This window comes from Marmota monax, unplaced genomic scaffold (genome assembly GCF_021218885.2).
Source record: "Marmota monax isolate L192 unplaced genomic scaffold, Marmota_monax_Labrador192_F-V1.1 WCK01_AAM20220418_F8-fsc00090, whole genome shotgun sequence".
Taxonomy (NCBI): domain Eukaryota; kingdom Metazoa; phylum Chordata; class Mammalia; order Rodentia; family Sciuridae; genus Marmota; species Marmota monax.
Genome location: NW_026695219.1, coordinates 6066773 through 6079126, shown reverse-complemented (window position 1 = coordinate 6079126; position 12354 = coordinate 6066773). Strand labels below are relative to the sequence as shown.

At 39.8% G+C, this 12354-nt stretch overlaps 1 protein-coding gene across 1 annotated transcript in view; it reads right to left on the bottom strand.

Annotated features, from left to right (window-relative positions):
- Positions 1-3338: 3338 nt before the first annotated feature.
- The window catches only part of Catspere (catsper channel auxiliary subunit epsilon), a 159938-nt gene continuing 150922 nt past the window's right edge, over positions 3339-12354 (bottom strand). The window contains exons 21-22 of the mRNA XM_046432499.1: positions 7851-7904; positions 3339-3492 (exon numbers count right to left, since the gene is read on the bottom strand). Of these exons, the coding sequence (XP_046288455.1) occupies positions 3339-3492; positions 7851-7904 (208 nt within the window). The remainder of the gene's footprint in view (positions 3493-7850; positions 7905-12354) is intronic.

The window sequence follows — 12354 nt, the reverse complement described above, 5'->3', positions numbered from 1 at the left end:
GAACCTCCCTTTGTGAGCTCCCCTGCCCTCTATAAAAATAAAGAATCCAGGTGAAGCTGTCTCTTTCTAACAGACCCTTAAAGTTGAGAACCATCCCTGATTCCTGCAAGCAAAAGGAATTTCTGTGTGTTGCATGCTTCTTTTACCATTTTCTTAAGTAATTGGTGTAGCCAGCTCTTGTGAACCCAGCTCAGGTTGCCAGCTAGCCAGTGTTAAAAGGTGGCGATGGGGGGAATTCTCCAATAGCTCTTAGTTGATTTTTCCATTTCAAAATTGCCAGCTGAGGAGATAACAGAATTGGAAAATTCAAATGATGATGATATATTCTTTGTATTAGATGTCTTTAGTTATAGGGTGATTTTTTTAAGCCAATGGTAATTATACAAGTTTGTCTAAATGCAAGTGTATGTTATTAGCAAGGTCTTTGATAATAATAGTTGTGGAAGTTACCAAGGCCAACACTGTTATACCATATCTGGAGCAAGTGATGGCTTCACCCAAGGCATATAATTTTTCCTGGTTATGTGGTAAGAATTCAGCATAGCTCATTGGCCAATTTTATGCTTCTCCAGGAAAATTATTTCATATTAGTGATAAGATGGAGATAATCTTCATTGAAATTTATTTTTTTGTGGTGCAAAAGATCGAACCCAGGGCCTCGCACTTGCTAGGTGAGCGATCTATGGCTGAGCCACAACCCCAGCCCCCTGCTTCATTTTTTAAAAAATATTTATTTTTTAGTTGTAGTTGGACACAGTACTTTTATTTTATTTATTTGTTTTCATGTGGTGCTGAGGATCGAATCCAGGGCCTCATACATACAGTAGAGTGCTGAGCAAGCACTCTACTGCTCAGCCACAACCCCAGCCCAACTGCTTCATTCTTAATTGGTGCAACATGACCGGGGCCTACAACATCATTGCATCCCTGATGTGATGATCAGGTTAAACATGAACTTGGTTTGCTGTCTTAACATCATCTATATGAGAATGTATACTTTAAAATTCTAGCAAACGGGCAGATAATTTAATATTGTCTGGGAATGTGAACTATTTCTGATACTCTTCTCTCATTGGTATGGAAAATAACACATTTTCCAAGTTGACAGTTGCATAGCATATACCTGGAGTCTGACAAACTTGCCCTAGCAGTGTTTACCACATCTGGCAAACTAGTTGCAATTGGTGCTACTACTTGATTAAATCTGTGAGTGTTGATGGTATTCTCCACGATTTACCCATTTTCTGTAGGGGTCAAGACTGGCAAGTACAAAGATATGTCAGAGACCAACAACCTTGTATCTTTTAGGTCTCTAATTGTACCATTAATTTCTGCTACCTTCCTCTCCCTAGCCCCTGGAAAATAATAATGATTTTCTCATTTTGTCAAGTTGTGTGTGTGTGTGTGTGTGGGGGGGTGGAATAGAGATTTCCATTTGGTCTTCTCCACTGTGATTGCTCCTACTTCATAGACCAGAGTCCCCGTGGGGGCTTTACTCCAACTTCTAGGTATATCAATTCCCACTGTGCAGTTGAAGACTGAGACAATGACTCTTGTAGGAGAGAAGCCACTGTGCCTCTCATAGGCCCTAACTCTAAAGGAGAAAGTGATGACACTTAGGGCCTTTGAGTATTATCAACTCAGACCTGTGTATAATAGTCATCAAAAATGTCTGGTTATTCCCTTTCCCCAATACAGTCACCTGAATAAATGGTCATAGGTTTTTGAGAGACTTTTCAGGTGCCTCCATTGGCCATAGTGTTGCATAAGGCCCCTGCCACCTCTTCAGTCAATGAGTTCTGGATCTGAACTTTTACTCAGGTCTGGGATACTTTGCAAGGGATCATGACTTTTTATTGGGACAACTTCCCTGGGTCTCCTCTTCCATACCTTTTTAAAAAAATAGATGTTAATCAATAACCTTATAGAATAACCAACCATTTTTGTTCTAAAAACACCTCATTCTCTTGTCTTTACTCCCTACGGGTTGAGCAGTCCCCATGGCTGCTCATGTCTTTATGGTAATGTAGGCTTTCTGAAAGTATAGCATCACTACCAGGCATCTCTTACCTGCCCATGAATATTAATGACACAGTTATGTGACTACCTCTTCTGCGGTTATTCCAGACCTGCAGAGGAGAGCTAACACTAAATGTTTTAGTGATGCTTTAGGATCACAGATTTTCCATATCAGAGCTTCCAACCTTCCCATAACATGGGCTTGGCTGTGTTCAAACATTTCTGAAGCCCTGTGATGTCCAGGTCTTTAGTTTATTGTTCAATTATGTTGTCCCTTCCATTACTGATGATAATCTTTATAAGCTACCACTGAGACACTTGGTTCCTCTGCCTAGCTATTTACTGCTATGGTTCTCAATAGTTTCTCAGCAATCTGCAAGTCTGGAAAAACTTGAATTTTGGTTTTCTTAGGCATATAATATTGTTATTTAAAAAGAATTTTTATCTTTCTCCCCCCACCAGTGTTTAGACTCATTATGATAATGTCAGAACTTTCAAAACAGAAAGGAGTAGCAGGTATCCCTATCTTATTCCTATTCCTAATCTGTAGATCTGTGGACAGGTCTGTGCCTTTGGAGTTTCATCTTGTCTGTGATCTATTCCTGATTGCCTATGCTGCAGATTTCAGACAATCACATAGCCAATTATTTTTCAATAAAGCTCTTTGCATTCTCACACACACACACACACACACACACACACACCTCCTTCTGGTTCTGCTTCTGTGGTTGAACCCTAACAAATACAAATACAATAATATTTGGACAAATTAAGAAGTTTATGTTAAGCATTGAACTTAAATGTTGAAACTTAGAAAGAAAACTTAAAGCGCCAGCTACCTCGTTTTCAATATAATACTTTTACATTTCATATATGAATCTACCATGAGGAAAACTCCTGAAATCTGCTTAAGAAAGATTACTTAAATTCACACACTTTTATTAAGTCCTTCATTACATTATATTACATTAATTACAATCATATAAAGTTTCATGCAAAATAATATTTGACATTTTCATTTTTTCAAATATTTAATTTATACTTAGGATTATAATAGCCAAACTTAATTTTTTAGAAATGCCATATAACAGTATATAGAATATCTTTCAAATTAATACAAACACATTAAATATTTTAATTTAATAATATACTATATATAAAAATATTTCTGTTTATGGGTAATTTAAGAACACTTTTTGAGTTTGATAATATTTTGGGCTTCTATTTAGTATTTTTGGTCAAACATACACTCTTAATATAGCCATTATATATGTGCACACACACACACATTCTTTCCTCATACACATATTCAAAGTAAACTAATTTTTCTTTTGTTTTCCTGGTGGTTTGTTAAGTGGTTTATAAATATAGTATCTATAAACCCTCATATACTGGAAGTAGCTCAGGACTAGAATCGTGAAAAACAGTAGCATCAGGACAAAGAGGATAGATGCAACCAGATAGAAGCTTGGGCTGAAATAACAAAAACAAAAAAATCATTAGAAGTCATTGTTCACACTTTCGCTGTTAATTTACTCAGTCAAATAGTTTCTGAATACCTAATTACTATGCCAATGACTGAGAACAAAGATCAATAAGACATAGTGTCTAAGGTATTAAAAGTGTTTGAGGCTGGGCCTGGGGTTATAGTTCAGTGGTAGTGGGCTTGCCTAGAGTGTGTGAGGCACTGGGCTCAATCCTCAGCACCACACAAAAATAAATAAAGTATTTGAGGCTGACTAGGGAGGAAAATAATGTGATCAGTATGATAAAGCAGAGCATGAAGTTCTGTGGGAGCCATGCCTCACAGAAGGTCCTCTAGTGGAGGGCACCCTGGACACGTGTGGGTAGGGGTGGATGAAATCTGGGAGTGAAGGAAGTGTTCCAAGCGAAGGGAGAAGTGAAGGCCATGGAAGTGTGAGGAAACCTTGAGATCACTCCTGAAACATTCTGGAACTGATAATAGCTCGATTTCCTGGAACTCAGATGCTGGGTAGAGTAGTTAGAGATAGGTGGTAGGCAGGGGTCAGATGAGAAAGACAGTTTACATCAGGCTAGAGAGCATGGATTTTAGTGGAAAGGCAAGAGGGAACTTCAGGGGGCATGACATAGGATTGACATTTTAAAAAGATGATTCTGATAGTAGCATGAAGAATGGATAAAAGGGAAGCCTGAGTGCAAAGATGGGAAAACCAGTTCTGAGATATCTGTAATAATTCAGTTATAACGTGGGTCTAAATTAATGGCTGAAGAAATGGAGAGAAGTGGACATATGTTTGGCAGTTAAGTTGGATTGATCTCCATGATGTTTTAAGATGTGGTGTTTGAGAAACATGAATAAAGGATGTTGCCCAAGTTTAGGGATAAGTTACCAAAGGGATGGCATCACAACCCAAAAATAGAGGATTCAAATGGAAGAGCATTTTTCTCCTCCTCCTTCTTCTCTCCACCTACCCGCCCCGCCCCTTAAAAACTTGGGTCTTGCTATGTTCCTGAGGCTGCTCTCAAACTCCTGGACCAAGGGATCCTCTTGCCTCAGCCGCCTGAGTAGCTGGGACCATAGGTACATCCTACCATGTCCAGCTTAGAGTACTTCTTGTGTGTGTGATTATGGCTGGTTTGCTTTGGGGAATTTTGAATTTAAGGTACCTAAAAGTCAGCCAGATAGGTGTGTGTGTGTGTGTGTGTGTGTGTGTGTGTACATCATTTATTAAATGTTACTCTCGGTGGGTGCCAGACATGTGCCTCTTCACTCAGGACTCTGCATGGGTGCCTTCCTTCAGAGTAGATTTGCTTTCTATTTGGTGTCCTAGTATCTGAGATTAGTTTTTGGTTCCCTTTTAAACCATAATTATCGTTATCAGTGTTACAGTTTCTGTAAGTTCCCATAGTTGCCTAGTCTGATCATTCTCATCTGTGGCTATAAACATTATTGGGCTCTACAGAATGTATTTTTTTTCTTTAACAAAATAATATAATAACCATCTGATACCTTTCAGGCATTGTGCAAGTTGCTGGCAGGACAATGATGACGAAAAATAGACATGGGCCCCATGTCTATTTTAGTGGGGACATAATCAAATGATCAAGGAGAAAATAAATCTAAAACTGCAATTGTGATAAAGAACTAAGAAGGAAAGAAATATAGTGTAGTGAAATCTCATTGTAGTAGGATTTAATGTGGTAAATGGGATCCAGAAATGCCTTTTTGGGGAAAAGATAATTATCCCCCAAATCTGAAGAATGAACAGAAGTTGGTAAAGTTAAGTAATAAAGAAGGAAATGAAGAGATTCCAGACAGAGGGAATAACATGTGGAAAGTTCCTGCCATGGGACAGAGTACAGAGAAGGCGAGGGTCTGAAAGAAGTTTGGTGAGTCTGGAGCTAAGTGAGTGCATGATCCAAGATAAGGAGAAGTAGTTAGGGGGTAGATCATGTGAGGCCTTCTAGACCATATGAAGGAATTTTACTTCTATAGAAGGAAACTTAATGTGTTCAAATTTACTACAATTAACACTTTGAAAATATTACTCTGGCTCCAAAGACGAGAAAGAACTAGAAAAAAGTAAGAGTGAATAAGGAGAGTTTGGTTAGTAGTCTATTTCAGAGATAATGGTAGTTTGGATTGGGGTAGTGGTGATGGTTAGTAAGAAGTGGATCTATTCAAGGCCCACTTAGGAGATTAAATGAGTGGGAGCTAATGGTGGTTTGAATATGAATGCTAGGTTTATCATTTTTGTTTTTGACTTGTAAGCTTACATAGTCAGATATACTATTTTCTGGAAGAGGGAAAATTGGAAAACAGGGTCGCCACCTTGTTGAACTCCAGAGTGTACAATCAACACCGTAGGTTATATGAATTGATCCTCCTGGAGCTGCACAAGGACAGTCCACAGGACTGAGTGTGATGACCCAGATGGATCAGTTGTAAGGTGGGACAGATACTTGGGTAGGAGAGTGTGTGGTAAGATCATGAATTCACTTGTGGACATGTCCAAAATGTGATTCCTGGAATGATGCTTTAGGAAACAGAAGAGTTACCAGTAATAACAGTGTCCAGAGTGGGACTATGGGAGCAGACAGCTGAGGTGCAGTAGAGGAGGAGGTCACCAAGCATGAGAAAAGGCCATGATGTTGAGCAGGATTGGTAATGTAGACACTGATGGTGGGGTTCATTATGGAGAGGAAATCAGTATGACAGGGCCAGTTATTGATGAATGAAGGAGAATTTAGGGAGGACATAAACAATGAGCTAGGGCTATAGCAGAGGCCCTGAACCTCAAGGATAAATGTGTGTTTGATATTTTTCTGCATTTTTGTAAAAACCAGGATAATGGTTTGAAACCGCTAATTAGTCCCTGACGTACAAAGAAAGTGTAAGAAAATAGCATTACAAAGAAGGGCTGGAGGTGAAGCAGTATCCTCAGGAGAAGCCTGGTTTCACCAAAGGGGATAGAGGGAGGATTCAGAGGACAGTTGAGACTAGTTCAGTGGTGGCAATTTCAGAGGATAGAATGGAAAAACTGGAGAAACTGCTCCCAAAAAGGGCTCTTTTACTGGAAGATGTTCACCCCCAGCTGGCCCCAGTCTGTCTCTGGTATCCTGTAGGGTCCAGGTGTTAACAGAGGCTAAACTACAGTTACTAACTTAGTGGACTATGCCACTCCCTATGCCACACTGGTATGCCTGGAATTCAGCTGCTTGAGGGTGAGAGCTGGAGCAAATGGGTTGACTTTATTCTTTCTCCTCTCTTCCCTTCCTCCCTTGGCTCCTTATTTTGTTGGTGGGTACTTAGGTGAACCACCACTCTTCATATTCAGCTAAATCAAACATGCCGATGTCATGAGGAAGAGAAGTCATTGGGAAACAGTTATGTATGTTTCCCAAAGTTAAGTGAGAAATGACACTTGCTTTATCTCATTTACAGATTATTCATACCATGAACCTTCCATGTCCATGAAACACTGAACCATCAGTAATACTAAAAGCAGGCCATAAATAGCTTCTACCATGTGTGTGTGTGTGTGTGTGTGTGCGTGCGTGCGCGCTGGGAATTGAACCCAGGGCCTTGCACATGCTAGGCAAGTTCTCTGCTGCTGAGATATATCCCCAGAATCTTTCTTCTACTTTTAATTAACATTTTACGAAAAATCAAAAAACCCCACAAACAAACAAACAAAAAACACAAAAGAAAACAATCCCCAAAATACCAGGCCCAGGACAGAAGCAAAGTCATTTTATGTCCTAACTTAAATATTATGACTTTTTCTAAGTGTCCTCTAAGGGAACTGGAACTGAGACCAGGCACATGCCTTTACTAGTTGTTTCCTGGATGCATCAGAATGACAGTCAGTGCACTGTCTCCACTGCAGCATTTTACCACCTGCCAAGTAGGTGGAGTCGAGGAACATGTCATGAGGAAGAGAAGTCTAATAGGAAGGCAGGGGACACTAGGTATAGTAACAGGATTTTTCAGGAATTCCTTCCTGTTGTACCCATAGTACACACATATTGTTTTTAGAAAATCATGTAAAGGCAGAAATATTAGTGCTTTAGGAAAATAGCAAGTCTGTCACTTGGGAAGACAGATTTCACAGAGAGCCAAAAAAAAAAAAAAATCTAAATATAGATTTATAAATGCTTCATTTGAGTTTTTTGTTTGTGGGTTTAAGATTAGGTTCAATTACATGATATTTTGGATAATAGGATTTTAAACTGGGGACCCTGATAAGTGATTGCTCAGGCTCTGTTTTGGGGAATATTGGGGTGCCTTTCCTTTTTAGCCACCACTCTTATATTGTAGAAATTCCTTCACTAAAGCCTTTCCTTACCTGGGAATCACGCCATAGGTCTCTATTGCAAATATAGCCATTAGATTACAGAAACTGCAAATCAGAAAAATAACATTAAAGAGTAAATTAAATGCAATATATTTAAAACTTCCTCTATGTCTCTACAATAATAATCAAATCATATATAATCTTAGTTAAGGTGTAATATTCTTTTTTAAAAACTTTTTTAGTTATATATGACAGAATTAATTTTGACATAATTATAAAAGCATGGAATATATCTTTTTCTAATTCAGACCCAATTACCTCTTCTTCCTCTTCCCTCTCCATCCCCATTCCCTTTCCTCTATTGATCTTTCTGCCATTTACCCATAGTTTTTGTTTTTAAATTAATTCTTGTGGATGTACACGATGGTGAGATTCACTGTGTTAAATTCATATTTGTACATTGGAAAGTTATGTCAGATTCATTCCATTGTCTTTCCTTTTTCCATCCCTCTTCCCTTCCCTTCATTCTCTTTTGTCTAATCCTGTCTCAGCCTCCTGAACTGCTGGGATTACAGGTGTGTGCCACTGTGCCTGGCAGTTTGTTGAGTTCTTTATGTATCTTGGAAATTAATGCCCTATCTGAGGGGCAGGTGGCAAAGATTTTCTCCCATTGTGTAGGCTCTTTCTTCATGCTCTTGTTTTCTTTGCTGTGAAGAAGGTTTTAATTTCATGTTGTCTCATTTATTGATTTTTGATTTTATTTCTTGTGCTTTAGGAGTCTTGCTAAGGTAGTCAGTTCCTGAGCAGATATGTTGGAGGGTTGGGCCTACATTTTCTTCTAGCAGTTGCAGGATTTCTGGTTTAATTCCTAGTTCTTTGATTCACTTTGATTCAAAATTTTGAATTTTGTACAGGGTAAGAAACAGGGGTTAAGTTTCATTCTACTACATATGGATTCCCAATTTTCCCAGTATCTTTTCTCCAATGTATGTTTTGGCACCTTTGTCAGGCTCACAGCGGCCCCAGCAACATCTAGCTGATTGGCTCCTCGGCCCCAGCAACATCTAGCTGATTGGCTCCTCTGCGGTGATGCTCATTGGGCTGTTTCCCTGCCCTTTCAGACCACGGAGCTGCTCATTGGGGGACTTTTTTGGCTCCGCCCACGTGACCCAGCCAATCGGCCTCAAGAGCAGGAGGATTGTGGGAGGTGGAGAGAAGCTGGTGTGGGAGAGAGAGGCTTGTGGAAAGCCAGTGGTGGCAGTTGAGGCTCTGAGGGTTTTTCCTGAGAGGCTGTTTTGTTTGGCGTGTGTGGTTCTAAAAATAAAGTTAGTTTCTTTTGACAGGTGGCTCCTGATTGTGCCCAGCCAGACTGCGGCAGTCAAGTGTGAGATAACTATTTAAGTTGGTTTTTCTCTGTATCTTCTTCTATTCTATCCTGTTGGTTTTCATGCTTGCTTTGGTGCCAATATCATGCTGTTTTTGTTACTGTAGCTCTGTAGTATAATTTAAGGGCTGTTATTGTGATGCTTCCTGCTTCACTTTTCTTGCTAAGGATCACTTTGTCTATTCTGGGCCTCTATTTCTCCTAATGAATTACGTGACTGCTTTTTCTATGTGTGAGGAATGTCATTGGACTTTTGATGGGAATTGCATTGCATTTGTATAGTGCTTTTGATAGTACGGATTTCAGAAATGAATAAATGCTCTAAAATTTCCAGGTAATATTAATTTCCAGGTGATGAAAAGTCTGAGTCTACTTACATAGCTTTAGTCTCCAGACATTTAAAAACTTCTTCCTTCCCAAAGATTGGGCCTGAATCACACTCAAGAGGTAGCATTGAACAGAGAGGTATGATCATTCATTTTGTTTTTATCACTAAACTTAATCTCCCACTCACCATTTTTCAAACCTTCTAGAGGTTGGACACACATAGGAGGAGAGGATCAAAATTTTATGTGACTATTTTCTTGGCCAAAAGTACGTAGGTATTGAATGCTCAAATATTAGGTTTTTCTTTTGAGGAGAGATAGAACTAGCATTTCAACTTTCAACACATAGACTGGGTTCTTCAGACATTTTCATCTTGTAAAGTTCCAGGAGTCAGGTGATGCCTACTGTATTTACCAATCACCCACCAATCATGGACTCCTATTTTTTCCCCACACATTATTCTTTTGGGGTCACCTAACCCTTTATGTAGGCAGGGGTGGTGCCTTTCATGAGAGCTCAAGTATAGTTTCCCTTCTCTCTCTCTCTCTCTCTCTCTCTCTCTCTCTCTTTCTTTCTTTCAAGCAGGGATTGAACTCCGGGGCACTCAACCACTGAGCCACATCCCCAGCCCAATTTTGTATTTTATTAGAGACAGGGTCTCACTGAGTTGCTTAGTGCCTTGCCTAGGCTGGCTTTGAACTCGTGATCCTCCTGTCTCAGCCTCCTGAGCTGCTGGGTTTACAGACTTGCACCACCGCGCCCAGCCCAGTTTACCTTTTTTTGAGTCAGGGGCTCATTAAGTTGCCCAGGCTAGTCTCAAACTCCTGGGTTCAAATGATCCTCCTGTCTCAGCTTTCAGAGTAGCTGGGACTCCCTGTGCACACCAGCATGCCTAACAAAGTCTAATTTCCTTTAATGGTGTGCATATTTGAACCCATTGAAAGTGAAAACTCCCCCCTCCCCACTTTGGTGAGAGCCCTATTTCTGTCCATCGCATCACTCTTTAGCCTATTGTCAGTGTACCTGTAAGCAGCCTACTGTCTTCAAATTTTCTAGATCATAGTCAAAAGTAGTCCTTGTTTCCCCACTCACAAACCAAGAGACCCAGTTAGCTTCCCCATGTGGTTCTCTGAGGTCTCTTTTACTTGTGGAGAGTACCCACATGCAGGAAGGAGGCACAGCACTCAGAAAACTCTCTCCAGAGAAATTCTACTAACTTTTCTTTCTTTCTTTTTTTAAATGAAGTTGAATATTTTATTTCTTATTTTGTTGAAAGCTGTTGTTAGCTTAACACCAGTAAATGCAGTACATTATAAAATTAAGACAGTATTGTTCTTCTGACACTATGCAACACACACTTTCTTCCATGCCCAGTTTTTTTTTTTCCGAAGGAAGATCATAAAGTATATTGACCCAAATCTAGGGATGGGTGAAAGCAAATTACAATATTATATTAGGCTTATAACAAGATTATCCTTGAGTTACATACTTTTTATAAGTAGTTTTTGCCACAGATAATTTCATGAATTCTGATATCAGTCTAATTCCTACTCTAAAAATGATAAGGAATTGTAAAAAAGATGCATATTGTGTTTATCTGCAGTCATTGGGAAGTTAAGGGGTATCTTCTTCCAGTAGCAGTGTTGAGAGTAGTTTTTTAAGTCTTCTATCCACCACTAATTTAAGACAGCTGCAGAAGTTATAAACACTAGTTTCTTTAGGGTGCCATTTCCACTCAATAGATTTTATGTATTTCTCATATGCTTCTTTGCTTACTAGGTCATCTAGTTCTGAAGGGTCACTCAGTGTCATCTTTATCAGCTAATCTTCATCATAGCAAGATTTGTTCACAAACCCTGGGTTTTCTGCAAGTGCCTCATTAATTTCAGTTACTTCTCCTGATAGAAGAGAATAGAGTTCACTGGCAGCTTTCACACTATCCAAAGCACCAAACTCATCTTGTTTTTTCAATTTTGTCTCAACTTCAGGCAGACTACAGTAAACAACATCTCCCAGAGCTTCCTGTGCAAAATTGCTGATTCCCACTATTCCAATACCATTCCCTGTAGTTATCCATTCAAGTTTCTCTGTGAATTTTCGCAGGAGAGCAGAGCGGGTCATGTGCTCAGCGCCCGCACAGCTCCACCCTCACCCGCCAGGGCTGTTGGTGGGCAGAGTGTAGCGGGCACAGTGTAGCGGGCACAGTGTAGCGGGCACAGGGGCTGCTCCAGGCTGCAGCAAGCGCGCACCACTCCTCTTGCAGCGCCATGTCTGCAAGGGTCCAGAGGGTCGCCCGCTGCACCTCTGCCACCCTCCTAGCCTTTCTTATGAACTCCCAGTCTTTCAAATATATTGCAGGTTACTGGGGGAAGGAACCAGTTTAGGAATACTCTCTTGTAAAGTCCTGCCTTGGTGATTATGATTTTAGAATGTGGGAAGAATTGACTCTGGGGTCTCTACCCAAACTGTAAGACAGAGAGATTTGCATCTGAATACCCAATTTACTGTGTTTTCCTATTAACTTTCAATTTTTTTCTCTACATATTTTTCTTTTATTTGAACAGCATACTGCTCTGTCCCTTATTACCCTCAATTCCTTAAGCATGTGTATCTCCTTAAATTCTTCTCTCTCTTTATGATCTGTTAGTTAACTCACATGTGCTCATGGACTCCTTATAGAAGATAACCATGTTTGTATTTTCAACTTTTTGTCATCAGCTTTTTTTCCCCCCAACTCCAGGCTCAAATTAGAATTTTAAACTGTTTATAGGATACCTTTCCTTATGTAGTTCATTGCCCTTTTGTTATGGTTTGGATATGAGGTGTCCCCCCAAACTCTGTGTT